A 24,505-nucleotide genomic window follows, 5' to 3' on the forward strand; every position below is an offset into this window, starting at 1 on the left:
AATAAAAGGTGTAAAATATAGTATTGTATACAGACATTTTCATATTCTAGGACATTTACAGAGATGAGAGACATTTCGGTATAAACTTAAGTCTAGATAAAGGACAATAATTTCAGGTGTCTATGCCTATATGGGATGGTTGGATAGACAAAATTCGACAGATCCTAACAGAGTAGATAGTTGACTAACATAGTAGATGCCTGGATGGATCTGATTAGACAGTCTCTGTGAATACTAGGTTATTTAATAGCAATGGGATACCTGAAAGTGGGAAAAGAACTCAAAACCAGGGGGGGGGGGGGCCATGTAATGTATGAGAAAGATACGGTTGGTAGGGGTACATTATCTGATCGACCATAAACATTTTACCATATTAAGAAAATATTAAGAAAATAGGATAACTGGTAGTATTCGGTTACATGGAGATCTGTTAGCGATCTTAGATTGGTGAGTTCAGTGGCCTATGCCGTGCTCAGGATGGTTTCGGAGGGTTTAGGAGGGCACCTCTTATGGGGAGATTTTCTTGTTTTGCATCGGCTGATAGGAGTCGTGGTAGGAGAAAGTGGATAGGCTCAAATTTGCTATTTCCTCTTGGGAGAGAGATGAGAGCATGAAGGAGTGCCATTTGGAGTGGAAACGGTCTGAGGAGTTTTTCTGTTTGAAGTCCGTATTTATGCGGTCCTTGCTAAGTAGATGTAAGAGCTCTCGTTTGACTTGGGTGATGTTGGGGTGCAATGGAGAGATCCAATTTTTCAAAATGGTTCTTCTTGCAATTAGAAGACAGGTTAGAGACCACCCTTTGTGTGAGGCGTTGACTTTTAAGTTCCTTGAGGGGCTTATGTCGCTGTTGGCGGTTTTTGACCAGGGTAGAAGTACTGGGTCCCAGTAGCCGAAGATAAGGAGTAGCGGGTCTTTGGGTAGTTTTAATAGGGTCACTTCGAATATGTAGGTAAGAACTTGGTCCCAAAATGTAGAGATATAGGAGCAGTCCCAGAAGCGATGAGCCAGGGAGGGTTTCTGGATGTGGCATAGTGGGCAGAAGGCTTTGCTCTTGTCTGTTTTTGACGATAAAAAAGGCATATATGCTCTGTGGGCTATTTTCAATTGCGTTTCTCTCCATACTTCATTGGGTGTTAGCTTCTGTACGGAGTTGAGGCCTTGCAGGATTTTTTCCACTAATTTTGAATCAGGGAAGTCTTTATTCCAGTTTATTATCGATGATGCTGAAAGAGGTAGAGATGATTTGTGTAGGAGAGGTTTGTAGATGTCCGAGATTTTGTATGAGTTGTTTGATATCATTTGGTCTATGACGTTTGTTGGAAACCTTTTATCCACTTGTTTACATGTCTCCTTTAAGAAACGAATGCATTGCCTATAATAGAAGGTATGCGTAGAGGGTAGTGAGAAGATTTCCGCAATGCTGGTAAAGGGTAGTGGTTGACCCGTCTGTACGTTGCAGAGGGAGGAGAATTTTGTTAGGCCTTTCCGTTCCCATATTTTGAAAGGTTTATGTTCTAGTCCCTGTGGGAAGGCCGGATTTCCTTGGATCGGGAGATGTGTCGATATGAAAGGGGATATCTTAAGTATTTTCCTTGCTTCTCTCCAAGCCACAGCTGTGTCTCTTAATAAGAGATTGTGTTGGTGAGGGGGGGGGGGCTGACTTCCATCTGCAGTGGAGGAGGGCCACTAATGAGTAAGGGTAGGCCATGTCTGATTCCACGGAGAAATTGGAGTAGCGGGAGGATTGCGTTATCCAGTCTATGCTGGTTCTAAGCAAGCATGCAACATTATACATTCTAATGTGTGGTAGGCTGATGCCCCCTTCGCGCCTGGGAAGATATATTTTTTTTAGAGCTATACGTGGTCGTTTGTTTCGCCAAAGGAATTTTGATAAGGAAGAGTTGAGCGAAGTCACATCTTTATGATGAAGCAGTAGCGGAATAGTTTGCAATGGGTATAGTAGTCTTGCGAAACTGACCATTTTTATTAAGTGACATCTTCCCAAGAGCGAGAGGGGCAGATCCATCCAGGCATTTAATTCTTGAGATATTTTTGACAGCAGAGGAGGGTAATTTAGGTGGTATAGTGATGAGGGGAGTTTTCCTATTTTTATTCCCAGATAGGTGATATGGGATTTCGCGACAGGGAAAATTGATTGTTGGGTCCATTGGGGTACAGAGTGGGTGCCGATGGGGAGAATTTCGCTTTTGCTGTAATTGATACGAAGGTCAGAGCACAAGCGGAATTCGTCAAACACCCTTTTAATGGTTATATCTGAAGGGAGGTTGGCCGAGAATATGAGGTCATCATCAGCAAATAGGGATGTGCGTAGATCATGTGCGCCTATTTTTATGCCATGCAGGGGGGCTGTTAGTGTTAGATATCTGGACAGCGGTTCTAGGGCGATGTTAAAAAGGAGCGGGGATAGAGGACAACCTTGGCGTGTGCCCTTGTGAAGACGAAATTCTTCTGATATGAGGCCTGCTACCACTAATCTTGCTGACGGGGCTGTGTACATGGCGGTGATGAGGTGGTGGAATGGGCCAGTGAATCCCATCTCTGACATTGTCATAGATAGCCAGTCGAAACTTACGTTATCGAAGGCCTTTTCTGCGTCTAATGTGATAATAGCGTGATTAGTGTTTGGGTGATGGAGTGCATGTTCTAGGGCCATCATGACTTTACGAATGTTGAGGGTGGCGGTTCTACCTTTTACGAAGCCTGATTGAGCGGGATGAATTAAAGAAGGAATAATATCTGCCAGCCTGGTGGCTACAATTTTAGAGAGGATTTTCACGTCTAGGTTGAGAAGTGATATGGGCCTGTATGAGCCTGGTTCCTGGGGGTCTTTGCCCTTTTTAGATAGTAATTTTATAAGAGCCTGGTTCCCCGACTGTATGTATGCACCCCCTGACCAGATATTCTGATATACTTGGAGGAGAGTGGGTTCTAGTAGGGGTTGTAGGGTCTTGTAAAATTCACTAGTGAAGCCGTCTGGGCCTGGGGCCTTGGAGAGAGTCAAGTGGCGGATGGTTGTCGATATTTCGGTGGGAGTTATTAGGTGCGTTAAGGGTATCTAGTTGTAATGTGGAAATCTTGGGCATGTTTATTTTTCCTAGAAAAGCGCGTGCTTTTTGTGCATCTATGGGGTCTGGAGCGTAGAGTGTAGAGTAACATTTTTGCATGACTTTGTTAATTGTTTGTGGAGCGGAATGAAGGGTGCCTGTACTGTCGCGGAGTGATGTGATGTGGGTTGGGCGGAACGGGCCTTTGCATAGTCTGGATAAGAGTTTACCCGCTTTGTTTCCAAATTTATGAAAAGTGGCTTCTAAATAAGCCTGTTTGGTGTGTTCAAGGGTGTTTACCCATGTGTCGAATTCTCTTTTTGCTGCCTGCCATTCTAATCGAACGGCTGGGGAGTCTGTGGTATATAGCGCTCGTTGGTGAAGGCGTGAGCTGGCTTCTTTATATTTAGTCAGGGTGTTGCGTTTGAAGGAGGTTGCATAGGAGATGATTCGGCCTCTTAGGAAAGCTTTACCGGAGTCCCAGAATAGGTTGGGATCGTGTATGTGGGGGGCGTTGTTTGAAGAGTATTCCGTCCATGCATCGGACATGTATTGTTGGAAGTCAGTGTTGTTATGAAGGAAGGAGGGAAATCGCCAGATATTGGGATGCGGGGGTAGGTTTAAATTATCGAGAGTTACCTCTATAGGTGCGTGGTCGAGATGGTTATATCATGTATTGTGGTGTTCTGGAGGAAGGGGATTAGGTTGTCAGAGCCAAAGAGATAGTCTATCCTTGTGAATACTTTGTGTGGGTTGGAGTAGAATGTGAATTCCCTGTCTGCTGGGTGAGAGAGACGCCATAGGTCCTGGAGATGGATAGAATCCATGGTGTTTGCAAAGAGGGAAGGGGCGGGAGGGTTAATGCGTAGATTTGGACTTTTTGGTGAGGATCTGTCATCTATCTGATGGAGGGTGTCATTGAAGTCCCCTCCGATTAGGTGGGGGAGATGAGTGTTTTCTAGAAGCCAACTGGAGAGCTCGGAATAGAATTGCCTGCTTGGGCTGTTGGGGGCATATACGTTTGTGATTACGAGCTCTTTGGAGCCTATTTTGACATGAGTAGTGAGCAAACGGCCCTGATTGTCAGTTTTTGTCGACAAGACTGAGCAAGGGAGATTTTTGTGTATGAGTAGGAGGACGCCAGCTTTGCGTCCTGCTGCCTCAGAGCCTAGAACAGTGCCTACCCAGAGCTTCTTCATACGATGGAAATCTGGGGCTGATAAGTGTGACTCCTGAAGTAGGGCTATATCGGTTTTGAGCCGTTTGAGATGCCTAAGAATTTTCATTCTTTTTTGGGGGGATCTAAGACCCTTCACGTTCCAGGAGATTATTTTCATGTTAGGAGGGCTTGAGAGGGTTATGAGCCGATAAGGTCGATTTAATATTGTGTGGATGGTGAGTTGAAGTACCAACTGTGACAGGGAGCATGCCATTTTTATAATGAGCATGAGGCGTATTAGAGGTGTAAGGGAGATGGTATGGGCCCTGGATAAAGGGATAGGAAGAGGGGGAGGGTATGACATAGAGGGGAAGTAACATAAAGGAGAACATAACCATTAAGCCTGGAAACTTCACTTTTTTCTGCATGGATTCACTGTGTAGGTCAACTCCCATAACAGGACAGTTACGGTTTGGGGCCAAATTAGCCCGGGGAAGGGTGTCAGGCGACTATATAGGCGCTTGAGGCTAAAAATTTAGGGGGGGGGGATGCAGTTAGCGTACACAGTGAGGCCAGGAGGGCATAACAGTAGAAGAAAACTGTGTTCAAACAAGTACTGTCTGAAAGATAACTCTGAGAACTGAGAACAGTCAAAACAAAATAGCATTATACATTACGTGATGCCGTATGAAGGAAGGTAGAAAAACCTGAGGAGGGACAAGTTGGTGTACTGTCCGTAGATTGGGAACCCAGCGATGGCAGTTGCAAGTTTCAGTTCAGCGGGGAGTGAAGCGTTGCTGGTCCGGAAATGAGGATCTGAAGCGTTTGGGAGAGTCTTTGCGTGGGCTCCGTTGGTCCAGGGAGCGGTTGATTGGGGTGCCTTTGGAAGGGGTGTGCTGTTGAGTGTTGGAGAGTAATGACCGCACGTAGGCTTCCGCTTCTGGTGGATCCTGAAAGGATAGCTGGTCACCGCTAGGTGTCTTGAGGCGTAGGGTAGCTGGGAAAGCTAGAGTGAATTTAATATGTTGCTTGAAGAGTTCTGTTCATATCTGTTGGAAGGCTTTGCGTTTTTTTGAGACCTCAATGGAGTAGTCGGCAAAAATCAGAACCCTCACTCCATCAATTTGGAGTGCGCGGGTTTGTCTAAATTTTTGGAGAATAAGAGCTTTGTCAGAGTAGTTCAGGTATTTGGCAATGATGGGGCGAGGGTTCTTGCGTTCTTCGCTATATGGTCCCATTCTGTGGGCGCGTTCTACCGTGCAGGGGCCTGTTAGGCCTAGCGCCTCAGGGATGCGTTGGGAGCAAAAGTCTGATAAAGCAGATGATTGTAGAGACTCGGGTATCCCCACGAATCGCAGGTTGCTCCTTCTGGACCTATTTTCCAAATCGTCGAGTTTTTGAATTATGTACTGGTTTGTCTTGTCCTGTGCTTGTTCTGTAGCTTGGGCTTGGTACATCGCTTCTTCCATACTTGATAGGCAATGTTCTAGCTCATGTAGCCTGGTGTTATGTTCTCCTAGCTGGGCCTTGATTTGTTTCATCCCCGCATTTACAGCTTTTTCCACAGATGTTGAAATCATAGGGGACAGGAGGGCTGCTACTGCCTGTGCTATGCGCTCTGTTGTATGGTCCCCTGCATGCTGTGGAGAGGGGACTGATATTTGGAAGGCCTGAGAGAGGGGGGCTTGAGGAGAGGAGGCTTGATGTTGTGGCTGAGCTTGAGAGGCTTGGGGAGATGTGTGTGGAGCTGCGCTGCCACTTACTTCCATGTCTGCTGACTGCGCGCCTGTGTGCGGGTCCGTGTAGACCGAAGCCGGGGCCTCGATTTGCGGCTGGGCCGGCGGCGCCATCTGGGCCGTATTGGTGCGGGAGCTGCGGACTTCCACAAAGCGGTCCATGTAGAGGGTACTAGTGCCCGAGGTAGCTGAGGGTGGATTCGGGCTTCTGGGCCGGTTTTATAGGCAGGTTTTCGTCCTTATTGCCGGAGCTGTAGGGAGAGACAGCTACTCCATGCGGCGCCGGAACCGGAAGTTCCTCTTGTATTTATTGATGATGTGACTGCTGACAAAAGCAGCAGGATGAATTCTGAAGTGTTTTGGGCAATATTATCTGCTCATATTCAGCAAAATGCTTCAGAACTCATTGGACAGCGCTTCACAGTGCAGATGGACAATGACCCTAAGCATACTGCGAAAGCAACCAAAGAGTTTTTTAAGTGGAATTTTATGCAATGGCCAAGTCAATCACCTGACCTGAATCCGATTGAGCATGCATTTCACTTGCTGAAGACAAAACTGAAGGGAAAATGCCCCAAGAACAAGCAGGAACTGAAGACAGTTGCAGTAGAGGCCTGGCAGAGCATCACCAGGGATGAAACCCAGCGTCTGGTGATGTCTATGCCTTCCAGACTTCAGGCTGTAATTGACTGCAAAGGATTTGCAACCAAGTATTAAAAAGTGAAAGTTTGATGAATGATTGGTAATCTGTCCCATTGCTTTTGATCCCTTAAAAAGTGGGAGGCACATATACAAACAGTTGTAATTCCTACACCGTTCACCTGATTTGGATGTAATTACCCTCAAATTAAAGCTGAAAGTCTGCAATTAAAGCACATCTTGTTCGCTTCATTTTAAATCCATTGTGGTGGTGTATAGAGCCAAAAAAAATAGAATTGTGTCGATGTCCCAATATTTATGGACCTGACTGTACATTGCAAGGATTATAACAAACTTTGTTGCAGATTCCTACCTTTTGTTATTCTGAAGAAATCCCTGTTTGTTCCTCTGTGCTGTGTGAGTCTAATGGGAGTGGTTTCCTAATTATCAACCAGCTGCTGCAGCTGCAGAATGAGGAAAGCTGTTGGGCCTGCATCCCTTTAGACATTTTTCTTTTGGAAATATCTCACCAAAAATTACATTTTTGTTGCAGGGGATGCCTGAAATCTGACTTGCAGCTTAGTGTAGACTTCTGGGAAAATCAGTGAGCCAATCACACAAGTAGGACATTTTTTTTTCTGGGGGCCACTCTGTATACATTCTGTGTGCAGAACAACTCCAGGTAGTCATATTGCATTGCATTTTCAGAAAATTATAGCGGCTGCAGATTGAAAAAGAAAGTTTTTTTTAATAACATTCGATTACAATATGACTTGTGTCGCAATTGAGTATGCTATATTATTTTTTCTCTATTATCTATTTCTCCCCCCCCCCCCCCCCAAAAGTGGAGTTATCCTTTAGGAAAGTAAAAGGCAGCATTAATCAGTAAATTATTATAATGGTTTGACCAGGCCTGTGGCGAAAGTCTCTGTGAAAGGGCTGCAATTATGTTGTGGTTTAGGGGAAGCATCAGTAGTAATGTGGTCATTTCCAGGTTTTTCAGGAAATACTTTGCATTTTAAGCTGTTATCTTCCACCTTTTGAATTTCTAATGCACTGAAAATCCTTTGAAAGTATCCTTTGCTGTATAATTTTCTTAAAGTGCCCATTATGTACTATTTAATATAATGTCATCTAATTATATGGAATCTTCCATTCCTTACAAAAAATATTTCAAGTGTTTTTAAATAAGACCAACGTTGCTGCACCTATAAATATGAAATATAAAAGCTGTTTAAAATGTAATTTTTATTTATTTAAAATATAAATGTATTGTCTTGTAGGTTAAATAAAAAAAAATAAATAAATCTTATTGCAGCTTATGCATTGAGTATATGTTTATTGTGTGGCATGGCTCTTGATTTAGATTGGAACTCGAATGTACATTTACAGGAGATGGAAGTGCACCACAATGTACTGTATATATGCCATTGCCAACATTAGTACAGAAATGTTTTTTATAGGTGCTGATATGTGCTGCTAGCCTATTTAAAATGAAGAGATTGCCCTAATGAAGGGTACCTTAATGATGGGCAGAACGCACTGTTGCATTAATGCACATAAGTTAACATATGCATAACTGTAATTGGGCCATAAAAGTATTACTGCTCCGCAATTAACCTGGGGTGTTTCTTTCATTACTTTCTTATTGTGCAGGGATTGATGCAGAACTGCAATCAGATGCATGCGTCCTACCTCTTCCAGCAAGATAAGCACTATGACCTCTCTTATGACACTGGAGACAAGGCCTTGCAATGTGGACGTCATGTGGACATTTTCAAGTTATGGCTTATGTGGCGAGCAAAGGTAAGGATAAGTCATATATATTATCACAACGCATTCCTGCCAACTACTGGTGGGAAGTATTGGCAATTTAGGGACTGAAAGATGGGAGGAGTGTAACGTGAATTAGCATATTGTGACCTAATTATTAGCGTTAGTTATTAGCGTACAAACCACATTTGGGCTGAAACCATAGTCTAACTGGGGCTGTGCAGCATACAGGAGCTGTGATTAGCACAGCACATGTAGCACTACCCCGAAGGGGATGCTGAGATTACACAGGTTCCTTCGCAAATCAATACAAGGCAGTCAGGCACACAGCAGCAGTCCATCCACTGTAGCTTAAAAAAGTATGTTTTTTCTTTTTTTTCCCCTAATCATACCTACCTAGGTTGATGCAGCATTGGACCAATGCTGCGTCTATCCCCCGCCACCTCTGCACTGAGAACCGAGCGATCAAACCTCAAGCTAAGAGCTGCTAGCTGTCAATCAGCAGCTCTCTTCTCTGCTCATCCATGCTTACTGGAGCGCTGAGCTGTGGAGGGGCAGGGAGCGGCCGTCTCAGGCTCTCGGCAGCTCACTGAGAAGCTGAGATGGGCATCAGTCCAGGCACCTGGCGGATCCAGGCTTTATTGTTGTGATGACGCGGTGGCTGGACTGATCCTGGGGACATCAGCAGAGAGCAGACTTCAGACCACTCTCTGCTGAAAATGGGTCACAGGAGTGCAAAAAAAAATTGCACTCCTGTGACCATTAGGAGACACCCAGCCAAACGAACTCAGGCTGGACTTCTCCTTTATTGAACAGTCTAGGGGTGTCTTTTTTAAGTTTATTTGCTAGTAGAACCTGGGCTAGGGGCCTAAGGTGATGTAGGATACTCCAAACAAACTATATTGCTAGTAGAGGACAACTCTCACTAAGCAGCACTAGCACTAATGTAGGTAGACTTATGCCGCGTACACACGATCGGACTTTACGGCATACTTGGTCCGGCGAACCTGAGTCCATCGGACAATTCGATCGTGTGTGGGTTCCAGCGGACTTTTTTTTCTCAAAAGTTTGACGGACTTAGATTTGAAACATGTTTCAAATCTGTCAGACGGACTTGAGTTCGGTCGAAAAATCCGCTCGTCTGTATGCTAGTCCGACGGACAAAAAGCCACGCTAGGGCGGCTATTGGCTACTGGCTATGAACTTCCTTGTTTTTAGTCCGGTCGTACGTCATCATGTACGAATCCATCGGACTTTGGTTGATCGTGTTTAGGCAAGTCCGTTCATTCGGAAAGTCAGTCGTAAAGTCCGTCGAAACGTCTGCCAGAGAAAGTCTGCCGTAAAGTCCGCTCGTGTGTACGCGGCATTAGACAATCCATGGTTCACAACTGAGGACCATGGAGCAGAGTAAAGATGAAGATTGGCTTGGGTAAAATACGGTTCATGGCTGAGGACCATGAATCAGCACAGATAGACAGCCTCTACTCATGATATCCTGGTAATACTCAGTTCAGAGGTGCAGCCCCCAGCAAGGTAGTCCAGTCCCTAGTCCAGAAAAGGAAGTGGTCCAGGGATGAGCAGTCCTTCTGCCTCTTGGCATGCAGATCCTTCCCCACAGGGGGAAAAAGACAACCCACCCAGGGCTCCAGACTATTTAAAAGAAATCCAGCCACCATCTAGGTACACCTCTCCAGGGATTGGCCAGGCCCTACTAAATATTCAGGCCGGATATTTGAATTCTCCCTCCCTAAACTTCAGAAGCTTCTTCTAGAAGCAGGGGGAAACAAACAAACAAACTCCCAGCCTGTGAGGCCCTGAACCAGAGGCTTAACTAGAACCTTCAGGTTCCCAGTGTAAGAAACCATAAAGGGCCCCCCTAGCCCCTGACCAGCAACCTTCCCACTGATCCTCGGGCCCCCTTACTCCCATTGTGGGACCCTTTATTATAGTCCAGCAGGAGGCCCCCTTCCTGAAGTCTTGGGGTCCCCCCACGGTGGCGGAACACCAGAACCCAGTCGTAAGTGCGGCCTTTGCGACCTTGGTAGTTTCAGCACTGGTGTCAGTAGTTTTTTATTGTTGTTGTTTTCTTTTTTGATATTTTTTTCCCTTTTTATTTTATTTATTTATTTTTACAATTTTTTTTAATTACTTTTCGTATATTTTTAGGACCCCCATCGGGGGCTTTGTTGAAATATCAGGGGTCTAAGCAGACCCCGGATGTCTCACTTTTAAGACAGAGAAGGAACAGATTCATCAGTCCCTTTCTCTGCAGCCTCAGCCGCAAAGAATGAATGAACAGGAATAGCTCTGTACAAAGCTTCTCATTCATTCATAAACTGAGGCACAGTAAACACGTTTACTATGCCCCAGCTATGAATTAATAAAATAAAAAAAAAAAACAGAGTCAGTGATCTGTACCAAGTAAGGGGCTGGTAAATGACACATTTGCCAGCTCCTTCCCCGCTCACCATCCTCACAGATCTCCGCAGCTGCCAGCAGGAGGTGGGAGAGGGAAACTCAGCAGCACTGCAGGGGGCGAGGTGGGGGCAGGGAATCACACAAGAGCCTGGGACAGCAGGAAAGCAAAAGGGAGGCGTTGGGAGTGGTATGTGGAGAAACCGATGCCTTCCTGCAGCTGCTGAATGTCTGCGGGAGGAAGAGGAGGAACAGTGTGCATTCAGCAGCTACATGGAGGAATCGGTTTCTCTACATGCCGCCACCCCTGCCGCCCTCCTATCCAGGTGTGCAGGCGGGAGCACAAGCCCCCTGGAACATGGGGCTGGGTTACAATGGCGATCCCTGTATGTACGCCCCTGCCCTGAACAGACCACACTACACAATCCCTGCTCTTGTGATTACGACAGAACCCTAAAACTAAATGTATACCATCCTATCTGGACAATGTTAAAGTTGCCAGAATACTCTACTAGGCTCTCTCTGCAGTATCCAGCACTGCTGCATAAAGTTAAAGTGGTCCCTTGTCATTAAAATATGCACTTCACATGAATCATTAGAGCACCTGTCATCATTAAGCTTCATTCACATGGCAGCAGAGGGCTGTACATCATGAAAAGAAGTGTACATTTCAGCCTATTGTACAAATCAATGATGATGTATGCTGGTAACTGCACTTCCAAGCATTTGCACAGGGATGGATGTGTGCCCCCGGATGCAGACAGTTTGCCTCCATCCATTCCTGTACGCATGTAAATGCTTAAATGTGCGGTTACCACCATACACCTGCATCTAGTCATTGATTTGTACAGGTGGCTGTATGCAAACACCTGCACTCCTGGTGCAGAAATATGCACTTCTAAAAAGGGTGTTTGACCCGGTGTGGTCATATTACAGGTTAAGTTCACTTAAAATAATAAATGCACATATGTATATTTGCAGGTAAAAAAAAATTCTTTTTCTTTCTACGGAGTCTGTAGAGAAGGGATCCTCAAACTACGGCCCTCCAGCTGTTGCGGAACTACGCCTCCCATGAGGCATTGTAAAACTCTGACATTCACAGACATGACTAGGCATGATGGGAATTGTAGTTTCTGAACAACTGGAGGGCCATAGTTTGAAGACCCCTGCTGTAGAGCATTGCATTTGTGATCAGTGAATTGCGGGTGCAATGCCAGGCTCCTGCATTCTCTTCCTACAGCTCTGTGCCTGTACTTCTGTATGGGCTGTTTCAGAGGAGCAGGAAGAGTGCAAGGACTACGAGGGCACTCATCAGCATGCTCGCAGTTCATTGAAACCTACCAGCCATTTGCAACAATGGCAGACAGGACTTCATCCATTTACAGATTTTTGTGAATGAATGACGTGGCTGTGTGGGCAGCCCCTATTTTAAATTTGACAGCAGCTGAGGGGTAGATGATCCCCCTCCGCTGTCAAAGAGGGGGTTCAGGGGGGCAAGGGGGCCTGCTGCATAGTAACATGCTACATGTTACATCCTAAATATAGGTGTAACATATAACGTTACTAAATGTGAAACTATCCTGTATATCCTAACTACTGTATAAAGTATATGTGAACCATCACTTTATAAAAGTTTAAAATAGAAATGAAAGGCAAAACATTTGTGTATTTGTTTTTCCCCTTTTTTATAAGTGATCACATACCCTCTGTTCTCAGCTGCATAGGGTGCTCAGAGAGCTGGGGGAGGAGAAACAGCAGAACACTGATTTTCCAGTGAATAGCTGTGCAAGGGGAGCGTGTCAGGACAAGTCTGATCATTGGAGGAGAGCAGGCTGAGTTCCCAGCATAGTTAGAAAACTGACCACGTTGTACTCTCATGCCTAGTGTGGTCGGTTTTTAATAGGAAAGCAGAGTGACTGGCAGGAACACCAGGGATTTCACACAAAGGAAGCAATACACAGAGAACTGGATACATTTTCATACAAGTACGTGGCACAGCAGGCTCATATCAGGAATATGAAATTTTGGTCTGACATATTCTTTAATGAAGCCTTACCAAAACATGTATTTTTTTTTTAAATCTTTTATTCTTGTCATAAAAATAGCTGCTAATCCCTAGTCCCCAGCCTATGCAACCCATATCATATGACTTCTGGCTACGAGTCATTATTGCAGAAAGTCTGTTATAAATCAGCAGTAAATCAGCAGTAATGGAAAAGGATCAAACATTGTTATGTATTAAAGTGGGTCTGAACGCCAAAAGAAAAGATTAGCCATGTTATAGGGGATTACACAATTAACATCCTGAAAACCAGCAGCGCGATTCTTGATATTAGAAATAAGCGAATCTGCCAGGGTTCGGTTCGCAAAATTTTTTTTATTCTTGATTGCATTTCAAACTTTGTGTCAAAAACTATTAACGTCAGTGGGAAGTGACTACTATTATTTAATTTTGACTATTTGTAAGACTGATAAGCAAGCTGTTGTTAAACAAAAGGCATGGAAAGAGATGAGTACTGCCATGAAGGACACGTCCCAATCCAAAAACAAATATAATGAAAAAACAGTATTTCTCCCTGCACACCCACCTAATGGCTCCAATACACACTGAAGCTCCATGCACACTAGATGCTCAAAAACTACAAAACAAAGCTGGATAAAAACGCTTTTATTCAGCTTTTTTTTTTTGCCAGCGTTTTTGCAGTGTTTAAGAACATTTTTAAAAGCGTTTAGGAGCAGTAACATTTTTGTTAAGAAACAGGCAGCCGTCGGCATTCTTAACAACCTGTAAATAGCTACCGCGTCCATAACAACAGATGACTCATCGGCTGTCAGCTGAATGTGAACAAATAATTGCTGCCAATAAAAAAATTTAGAAAAAAACTGCATGGGGCCCCCAATTCATACCAGGCCCTTTGGGTCTAGGATGGATTTTAAGTGGAAACTCACATCAAAATAAATGTTGTGGCCCCCCTCCAAAATCCATACCAGACCCTTATCCGAGCATGCAGCCTGGCAGGCCAAGACAAGGGGGAGACAAGCGAGCGCCCTCCCTCCTGAACCATACCAGGCCACATGGCCTCAACATGGGGGGGGGTGCTTTAGGGTAGGGTGGCTCCTCCCCCAAAGCACTTTGTCCCCATGTTGATGAGGACAAGGGCCTCTTCCCCACAACCCTGGACCGGTGGTTGTGAGGGTACTGGGGGTGACTTATCAGAATTTGGAAGCCCCTAGGCCTCCCCTCCCCCCCCTCCATGTAAATGAGTATGGGGTACATTGTAACAAAAATTTGACAAGTCCTTTACTAAAAAAAAAAAAACCATGTCCCCCGGTGCAGATCCATTGTCAATCACAATGAACACCGCCCCATCGTTTATTTAGCATGGGAAGTGATCGCATGCCCCTGTCGATGACGTCACAAGGAGGCAAGGTCACCCAGTGATGCCAGGTGACCCCGCCCCTTAGTTTATTTAGAAGCGGGAGACCCTGGAGTTGTCATTCAGCAGAAGCCTGTGTCGGGTGGGGACCTTTTTTTTTTCTATGGGGTTTGCAGAACCCCACTGACAGCTGATGAGTCACCTGTCAAGGACACGGAAGCTGTGAGTAAACCTTTTTATATAAAGGGGGTCATGTTATACATTCATTCAGATTACCGGCTCTTGTTCCTTATTTCTGCAAAAATTTCTGTGGAGAGTTCAGGTTTTGCAAACTTTGCAGATCCCAGGGGTTCGCTGCGATCCCATTGTATCAGTGACCTAGCAACCTACAGTATCATTGTTGTATATATGCTGTGTACAATGCTCTGCTGCCTGTGACTACTAGTCTCCGGAGATTTGGCAATGTCACTACTGTACTGCTTGCTGGAGAGAAAGCTGTACCTGAAGATCACAGGGAGACCCTAGGTAATATTGATGACTAGCCCTTAGCTCTCTGTTTGCCTTTTTGATTCAAAACTTCCACAGTTCCTTACTGAGAATATTGTTTGCCTTAAGTTGATCTCATTCATTTATGATGACTTGAACATTTAGCATTTTTTTTTAATTGCACAATGTGTATAATCAGTGAAAGGTGTTTTCAACATACATATGTTTTCATCCATTCATTTTTTTTGGACACATTTGGTTTATTTACTAAATGAGTAGAGCATGTTCACCTTGCAACGTGAATTTTAAATTGGTATGGAAATGTTTGCTCAGCGTAGTGTCCATTTTCAAGAAAACTAAAGAAACTGGATTTTTGCATGCACATGGAGTGTATGATTTAATTCAGCAGAGTTTAACCTCATTCACTAGGCTACAGGAAATCTCCTTTGCAAAGTGAAAATTCACATTGCTAAGTGAAAAGCCTTTACTGCTTTAGTAAATCACCCCCATTGCTTGTGTTACAAATGCATTTGTTTTTTAGGTTGATTTTGAAAAAATTTCTCATTTTCTTTATAGGGGACAGCAGGATTTGAAGTTCAGATTGATAAATGCTTAGATCTTGCAGAATACCTTTATAATAAAATAAAGAATCGAGAAGGATATGAAATGGCCATGGATGGAAAGGTGTGTCCTTTTACTCTTTAGCATGACTGATATGTGTACGCATGTGTTGGAAGAATGAATTTAATTACTTCTTTACTTAGCTGCTCAATTATCTTGGTTTCAGACAAATTCTCGAGACAGAATTTCCAGTCACCCCTTGTACAGTAAAATGTTCAATTTACAGCAATGTTCTTCTTCCTGTTTTGTGAGTCATTTAAATTAACCAGAAAAACTGTAAAGAATAGAGCCATTTCCTCATTCGTACGGAAACGGGTGTTAATAGAGGGATTGAATGTTATTTAAGTGGCATCATTTTTGGTAGCAGGATAAGTTTACAGAATGTTGGGAAAGTGTTTTGCTGAGCCACAATTCAGTAGCAAACTTTTCAAAAAGGAGGAGTATGGGGAAGATACATGCTGTCTTTTTTTGCAGTGATTAAGGTTTCAATTTATTTATTATTAATATTATTATGATTATTATTATTGATATTATTCAGGAGTAGAGAGATAGATTTGTGTGTCGTGCTGAGTGCTAGAGATGGTACTGGAAGCCATGGGAGTTTATAAAGTGACCAAGGGAGGAGAAGTAGATGGAGAAGAGGAGGGGTCTGAGGACAAAACCTTGGGGGACCCCTACAGAAAGATGAAGTAGAGAGGAGGAGACAGAGTTATAGGTTATAAGTTACACAACACTGAAGGCGCACTGTGATACAGTATGTAGGAGGAGAACCAGGAGAGAACAAAGTCTTGAAGGCCAAGAGAGTGGAGTTTTTAGAGGAGGAGGGGATGGTCAACAGTATCAAAGGGTGCAGAGAAGTCTAGTAGTACGAGTATGGAGTAGTGGCCATTGTTTTAGCAGTTAGCAAATCATTGGTGAGTTTTAGTAGGGCAGTTTCAGTAGAGTGTAGTAAGAGAAAGCTGGACTGTAAGAGGTCAGGAAGGTTTTTAGTGAGGTAGGCGCTCAGATGGTAGTAGACTGAGCATTCTAAAAGTTTAGAAGTAAACGGGAGCAAGGGCATGGGTCTTAAGTTCAGGCTGGTGGGGTCCAGTGAGGGCTTTTTAAATATGGGGGTAATCTGCCTATGTTTTAGGGGGCAGGGGAAGGTGCCAATAGAGAGGGAGAGATTGAAGATGTGAGTGAGGGAGCATAGGATAGAAGAAGAGGGTGACCGTAGTAGTTGTGAGGAAACAGGGCCCAGTGGACAGGTGGTAAGGCAGGCTTCTGAGAAAACTTTAGCTACCTCTTCTGTAGTAGTAAGGTCAAACGAGGGAAGTGTTGAGGGTGGTTTTGTACGGGTTATGTTAAGTAGAATAGATGTCTGTGCAGTGGAGATGCCCCCCAGGAAGTGCATCAATCTTGTTTTTGAAGTGATTGGCAATCTCGTGAGCAGTGAGTGAGTTACTGGGTGGAGGTGGCGGTAGAGAAATTAGAAGTAACTAAAAGTAAAGAAGGACTGGGTGACAGAGTATTAATGAGAGTGCCAAAGTAAGCTTGTTTGGCAGCATGGAGGGAGGAATTGTATTTTAAAAAGTCAGATTTATATAGGGTGAATGCTTGCTAGAATTTGTTTTTTTGCCACAATCGATCCAGTGCACGGCTGTCTCTTAAGATTTCTGGTGCTGTCAGTCTGCCAAGGTTGTAATGGTGGGGTAATGGTAGGGCCTGATACTTTGTGTAGTGAGAGGAGCAAGAGAGTCTAATGTGGATGAAAGTGAACTGTTGAAGGGCGATTTTGTCATAGAAGTGGTCAGTTGCAGAGTAGAAAAGAGAAGGATTAAAGTGGCGAAGGTTTCTGCGGATAATTGTTTACAATAGTGTCTATAACCCAAAATCTATCTCCAGGATATTTGGCATCATGTCTCGCTGTAAACAATTTTTTACTAAAATAGAACTATGTTTCTCCCATTAAACAAATATGTGCTGCAGCACTTGAGTATAGGTGCATCTGCACTTTCAGTTTTCTCTTATTCCCCCTGCAAATTCCTACCTATTGATCCTGCCATTGAAGTCCAACTAATGCAGCTTCCTCTTATGGTGTGGCAATGGTGATGCACTGCTTCTGAATTCAGAGCAGAGTTGCCATGCGTGTGTTGGCTGTGCCTGCTTGCACTACAGTGGGATGAGAAGATGCTGCAGGCAGCATGGCTATCAGCATTTTCACTAATGAGTCACAAGTCTGGAGCTTATCAATCAGCACCTGTCCATACCTAGTCCAACCCACTGCTCTCTGGATTGACAGCACTGCCTCTGTTGCTGAAACCCTCCCACTGTGAGCTGCAGTGTCTGCGAGGGGTAGAATGTGAGACACAAATGAAAGAGAATTTAGCTCAGTCAGGGAAGGTAAAGGAAGTTTTATTTAGTTTACTTTATGAGGCTATTGCATCAAATAGTAACTGGATTTTGGACTTGTTTGGACTGGCATACCGGAGCCTTTATTTGTACATTTTTGGGTGCGCTTCTTCAGTTGCCTGTTGGGTTGCCTGTCAAGTCTGCAGGAGGCATGCACAGATATCATCTCAATGGCCAACCGAAGAAGTCCTCACAGCAAGCTGCAGGTAGAGAAGTGGGAGGAGCTTAAATGAGAGCTCATGAGGATGTGGGTTATATTAAACACTAGCTGGTCTTTGAAAATCTACATGCATCTAATATGATCCATCTTACTCTTTACTAGCCTCAGCATACAAATGTTTGCTTTTGGTATATACCACCCAGCCTGAGACACATGGAGGACAATGAAGAAAGAATGGAAAGACTTATAAAGGTAACTAGTCATATATCCTTAAAATCTAATATATAGATAACCAGAGCTTTCAGAAGTTTCTTTGCTATTCTTTTCCATATAAAGGTACAGGGGTGAGCTTATTTCTTTGTGAAGTTGTTATTGTTGCCTGTGTTCCTGCTGGGGAGATTTACCCTTCTATTCATCATTTTGATCATATTATCAAGCCAGAAAGTGAAAGGCACAACATTTAAAGTTGTCACCAGAAGAAACAGTGAGGGTAAACCATACAACAGGGACACTTGTTCAAGTGACTACCCCTCACATCGAAATTATTTTCTTTCACTTCCTGTTGCATCTCAGGGACACAACATGAAAGGAGATCTCCCTAATGGGACAAACAAAGATAAGAAGTAAACTGACAGGATTTTAAGGCTCTTTCCACACAGGGCGGGCTCTGTTGGAGTTTGCCTGCTCAGTGGGAAATCTGTCCGCTGATCCCATGCTGAGCAGGGAGATTGCTGATCCATGTCCGCTCTGCTTATGCAGAGTGGACACAGACACAGACCACTCCTCTATGGGTGGTCAGATGTAAACAGACCACCTGTCTGTTTACACCCGGCTGCCATTTGATCCGATCCACCAGACCGATGGGGAATGGATCCCTATCCATCTATTTTTAGTGGATAAGATTGGATGTTGGCAGATGTCAACGGATACCTGCCACTCCATGGTGGAGACTGGGGGGTCCAATCAGGTCCGCCTTAAAAAAAACTGACAGTTGGACCCAATAGGTCCGCTAGTGTGAAAGGGGCCTTCCTCTTCCCTGCCCGTTTCAGAAGGAAAAAAAAAGTTTCTCATATACACACACTTTAAATGTACAAATTTTCGAGAAAACTAATTTTTGCTTGAACGTTGACCTCCATTTTATTTCTAATACTATGCTTGCCTTCACATATTTAGGTTGCCCCTGTGATCAAAGCCAGAATGATGGAATATGGAACAACCATGGTCAGTTACCAGCCCCACGGAGACAAAGTCAACTTCTTCCGTATGGTCATCTCCAATCCAGCAGCAACTCATCAAGATATTGATTTCCTAATTGAAGAAATAGAGCGCCTTGGACAAGATTTATAGGGAGATCATTAGGGCTGTTCGGAGGTCTTAGGTACACCATAGAATTGTCAGAGATGTGTGAATGTATTTGTAGTGCGTTACAAAGTAATTATATATTGTGCCGTAAAAACTTCAGTATATTTGTATTTAAATAACAATTACTCCATAGTTTTGCTTTTTCCTATGATCACTTTAATAGTTAAATCATCGCACCTGTGCATTCATAGCACTAGGGAAAATTATACAGAGTGTACTTTAGTCTGTGTGCTTAGTTTAACAAGTGCTACCTTATGTGAATGTACACATTATCGATTAGAAGTCAGCATATCTATTGCCTTCATAGAGTTAGAATGAGATTCTAATTTACATTTGATATATTCAAATATTTATTTCCAAGAGTATATAAATATATATGTACTACAGATATCCTATTTTATAAAGCATAGATTTTATTTTGTATGGGTAATTAAAAGAGACAAATCTACAAAGAACATAGGTGTTACATTTATGGGTTAGATTCATTATGGAGAATGCACAAAATCTGTATTTGAGGTTTCATGCAAATTAGAAATTAATATTTTAAATTGTATATTGAAATAATCAAGTGGAGCCATATTGTTCAAACGTTATTTGTCATTTTTGTTTGGGAGAGAGTTGCCTGAGTAAAGATGTATCTGTGCCAACTATTTCATTAGGAAGTAGAGGTTTTGACTTAAGTGCTCAAATTTTGAAGACAATTTAGATGTAAATCCTGGATTTCTTTTAGTTGCATCAGTTGCATATATTTTAAATTTAAAATGTCTGCAGTTTTTTTTTTTAATACCTTAAAGGTTTTATGCAAGTTTTGACATACTTTATTTATTTTCTCTCTCTGAAAGGCCAGAGTGTCATCGGCCTGGTCTGTTATAGGAAATCAGTCTCTGTTCTTAAGCCATGTACACACGAGCGGACTTTTCAACTGGACTGGTCCGACAGAACGAATCCGTCGGACAATCCGACCATGTGTTGCCTTCATCGGACCTTCAGCAGACTTTTTCTGTCGAAAATCAGACGGACTTTAGATTTGGAACATGTTTCAAATATTTCCGACAGATTCGAGTCCGGTTGAAAAATCAGTTCGTCTGTATGCTAGTCCGACGGACAAAAAAGGACGCAAGGGCAGCTATTGGCTACTGGCTATGAACTTCCCTATTCTAGTCCCTTCGTACGTCATCACATTCAAACCAACGGACTTTTGAATGGACTTTAGTCCGTTCGTGTGTGGGCAAGTCCACTCGTCCGAAAGTCTGTCGTAACTCCGTCGGAAAGACCGTCAGACCTTTGATGCTGAAAAGTCTGCTCGTGTGTACATGGCATAAGTCTTCATTTTAACTGACATTATCCTTCACAGCAAAGTCTCTCCTATGCTTCTTCTCATGGCTGACATCACTGTAGGAGGAATGGAGAGATGGAGAACCTCCTCTGCCCATCCTCATGGCTTGCATCATAGTAGGGGCAGTGTAAAGATGAATCACCTCAGCCACTTTTTTACCTGGCCGACATCACTGTAAGATGGTAGAGTATAAGCTCATATTCTGCTCCTCCCTTTGCTTCACATCATTGTAGGAGTGCAAAGAATGAGCATCTTGTCTGCTCCTCCCTTTGGCTGACATCACTGTAGGAGGAGTGGGGAGAATAGCACATCCTCCACACATCCTCCTAGTTGACATCACTGTAGGAGGACTAAAAAGGCAGAGCACATCCTCCACTCCTCCACCTGATGGACATTAATGAAGGAGGACTGAAAAGACAGAAAATCTCCTCCACTCCTCTACCTGGTTGACATCACTATATGAGGACTGAAGAGACAGTGCAGAGCATAAAATATGTTATTTTCCAATAAAAAATCAAGATAGCAAGTACAAATCAGTCATCTATGGGTGCCTTGACATGCTTTTATGTTTTTCTGAGAACACCAATAATCCACTCAATAAAGTCATTTTAAATAAGTAGTAACTTTCAACTCCAATTTAGAGCTCTGGCACCCCCTCCTCCCCCTCCACTCCACCCCATCATCATATCTAGACATGTGCAATTTGTTTAGTTACAGATTTGTTTTTTAACTAATTTAGACAAAATTGTAAATTCGGAAATATCTGAATTTCTGAATTTTCGAATTTCCAAATTTTTCAGCAGCGCTATGCCGGCGGTAAAGCCACGCTGCCCCATTGATTTCAATGGGCAGGAGCAGTGAAGGAGCAGTGTATACATCGCTCCTTCACCGCTCCAAAGATGCTGCTAGCAGGACTTTTTTCAGTGTCCTGCCAGCGCACCGCCCCCGAGGGCTTTCACACTGGAGAGACAGCAGCGGCTGTTTCAGGGCGCTTTGCAGGCGCTATTTTTAGCGCTGTAGCGCCTTCAAAGTGACCCAGTGTGAAAGGGGTCTTAAGGAATTTTATAGGTAGCTTAAAAGTGATCAATGAATAAACGATTTTAAAAGTAATAAACCATCTTTAAAAATAAATTTCAGTACTTGACATATCTACAAAAGAAAAATTGAGAAGATAGGTTTATCAATTTTTTCCCACGAATAATGGCTTGGTCTTCTTCTGTCTTCAAATAAAATTGGACCTCAGATTTTTTTAATCAGATTTCTTCCAAATGCAATAGTATGAGAAAGGGGTATTAGATAATAATTTAATATTTTTTTTCTGCTTGCTTGTTTTGCTTGTATAGGCTGCTGAGGTATACTTTTTGTCCAGTGGGACATGTACACATTTTGCTGGTTCCCCCAACATGCCCGACTAAAGGGTTCTTCAGTAATCTATAGCAGACAGTGAAATGATTACCCTAATCTACAATATATGAGGGAGGTTTACAGATGTATAGTATAATAAATTATTTTCTAAAATGTAAAACATGTAAAAGGAAACATCTTGATGTAAATAGTCTTATAAATAAGAGTTAGCATGCATTTCTATGTAAAGTTTGTAAATATATATAGTATGTACATAAGGACAACTATACCTCCTTTTCACAAAGGCAAGTCTATGAGCCAGCCCACACACTGAAAACAATATAGTACATTCCCTCAGTGGCTAATATTACATCTCAACAGTTAATAGGTATTTAGGCAGTTAGTGTAGTAGCTATTGCAATAAGAATAATGTAAACATGTTAACGTCACATCAAAAAAATGTGAAAATAAAATCAGTTCTATACTGAAAATACTTAAAAACATACTTACCTTTAATAATTGTGTTTAATTTAGAAAGCATATAGTGAGTTTTTTAGTTTGACTATTTTTCTTGCCTCATGCATAGTTTGCACATGTTTTACATCAGTTTAGGTTATAGTTTTTTATGCTCCGTAGTAGCATTATATTTTTAATTTCTGCACATATTTAGATTACCTATATCTTTTAGTAAAAGAAAATAAAGGAGCAAGTTGTATATATTATTTAAGGATGGTTAATGTGGGAGCTCTTTGTATATTATCCCCCATGTAGATTATAACAGCGTTTTTTTAACAGTTAGGATGGCCCCACACTTGTGCGTTGTGGTAACACACATTTTTGCACTAGTATTTGTGCTTTGTGTTGTGTGTCTATTCTTTTAGAATGGCATCCTAATGCACATATACAATAGTCAGTAATGCACCTATGCTACAGTGTACCTCAAAATAAATGCTGTGCATTGTTGTGTGCTGCATTGCCACAAATAATTTGGTTACAATTTTTCACACATTGAGATGCATTGAAAGCCCCTATGTGAGTGGACTGCCTTAAAGTGGTTGTAAACTCCATTCATGAAATGTGACCTAAGCACATATATCTGTAGTGTTTACATATCTCTTTCCAAAGCTCTAAGTGCGGTGTCTTTCTGCTGCTCCCTTCCTCTGTTATCAACAGAGTCACTTCTGACAAGTTCTTCGACACATGAGATAACAGCAGCTGAAAATGTGTGTCGGGGAGGGTGTTTAGAGGAAGATTAGCAGAGAGCTGGTCTATTCATATAACAGCTTTGCATGTTCCTTCGTTCTTCTGCCTATGTTGAGGGGGGTGTGGGCCTTTCCTCCAATCAGCTCTCACACAGTGTATGCCCAGAACTCTCCACCCACTGCTGGAACAGAAAGAAAGATTTATAACACGATCTGCACTTTCTAAAGAGTGTAGAAAAGGGAAGACGGCAGATATACATGTAAAACTTATGTAGGGAGATTTGTTTCATCTCTGTGTATCAATTGAGGCTGTTCACTTCACTGGGTATATGTGAGAGTTTATATCCACTTTAATGCAATATGGGCAAAAACATATGCGTTTATATATTCACAAGTATGAAGGGATTCTTAGAGCTGAATGCTGGGTAAATATAAAACAACATCAATTTATTAAAGAAAAAATAGCATAGGTACCTGAATTTGAATAGGGAGCAGCTTCCTGTCATCCATTGGAAAGCTGCCCTTAGAATAGGAGATGAAGGGGCAGCACTCATTAGTCTTTCACTGTCCAGTTACAGACTGGGGTGGGGAGGTGACCAGGCTGAATTGGATAACTGCAGTAAAGAAAATTCAGGTCACTATCCCGTCTGTGCTTGTAGCAGAGCTGTGTAATTGTCAGAACTGGCTGGATAGAAATATAAATCCTTTAGCAGATAAAGCAGCCCCCATATAAGTATTTCAGTGTTGTGTTTAGCAGTTTGTATTGAGTTCAGTTTTAACCTTATGGTGCTCTATAACTAGATAACATGATTACCAGCAAAATTTGGTGATTTCCTACTGGACCCAAAGGATATCTGTACAATCCGCATGTAACAATAATGAAACCAGAGAGATAAGGGTGTGTTTAAGCCAGCCAACTAAGACCTCATGCATGCAAGCTAACTCTAAAACACCAGAAAAAAACAGAGTTGAAAATGTGCATTTTGCCATGTTTTTAAACAAGTATTTATGTGCATTTATGCGTTTTGAGTGTTAGCGTTTACAAGTTTTTTTTTCCCGAACACTCCTCTCAGCTCATTTTTCACTCCCAAATTACCACAACGCATCGCAAAACATTATTTATCAATAGATAGATAGATAGATAGATAGATAGATAGATAGATAGATAGATAAAAAAAGAGAGAGATATACAATATATATATATATATATATATATATATATATATATATAAATAAAGAAAAAGAAAACAAAATGCCCAAATGATTCAAAATAATGAATAACATTTTAAAAATGTAGAAACATTCAAAAAATAAAAGAAATTATATTATTTAAATAATAAAAATGTCTCTTTCTGTATCTATCTATCTATCTATCTATCTATCTATCTATCTATCTATCTATCTATCTATCTATCTATCTATCTATCTATCTATCTATC

The 24,505-nt window shown here is 42.4% G+C and overlaps 1 protein-coding gene across 1 annotated transcript in view; it reads left to right on the top strand.

Annotated features, from left to right (window-relative positions):
- The window catches only part of GAD2 (glutamate decarboxylase 2), a 133,117-nt gene extending 108,895 nt beyond the window's left edge, over nucleotides 1-24,222 (top strand). The window contains exons 13-16 of the mRNA XM_073629789.1: nucleotides 8,256-8,405; nucleotides 15,227-15,334; nucleotides 17,985-18,074; nucleotides 18,996-24,222. Coding sequence (XP_073485890.1) covers nucleotides 8,256-8,405; nucleotides 15,227-15,334; nucleotides 17,985-18,074; nucleotides 18,996-19,169 — 522 coding nt within the window. The 3' untranslated portion in view covers nucleotides 19,170-24,222. The remainder of the gene's footprint in view (nucleotides 1-8,255; nucleotides 8,406-15,226; nucleotides 15,335-17,984; nucleotides 18,075-18,995) is intronic.
- Nucleotides 24,223-24,505: the final 283 nt, after the last annotated feature.

This window comes from Aquarana catesbeiana, linkage group LG05 (genome assembly GCF_042186555.1).
Source record: "Aquarana catesbeiana isolate 2022-GZ linkage group LG05, ASM4218655v1, whole genome shotgun sequence".
Classification (NCBI taxonomy): domain Eukaryota; kingdom Metazoa; phylum Chordata; class Amphibia; order Anura; family Ranidae; genus Aquarana; species Aquarana catesbeiana.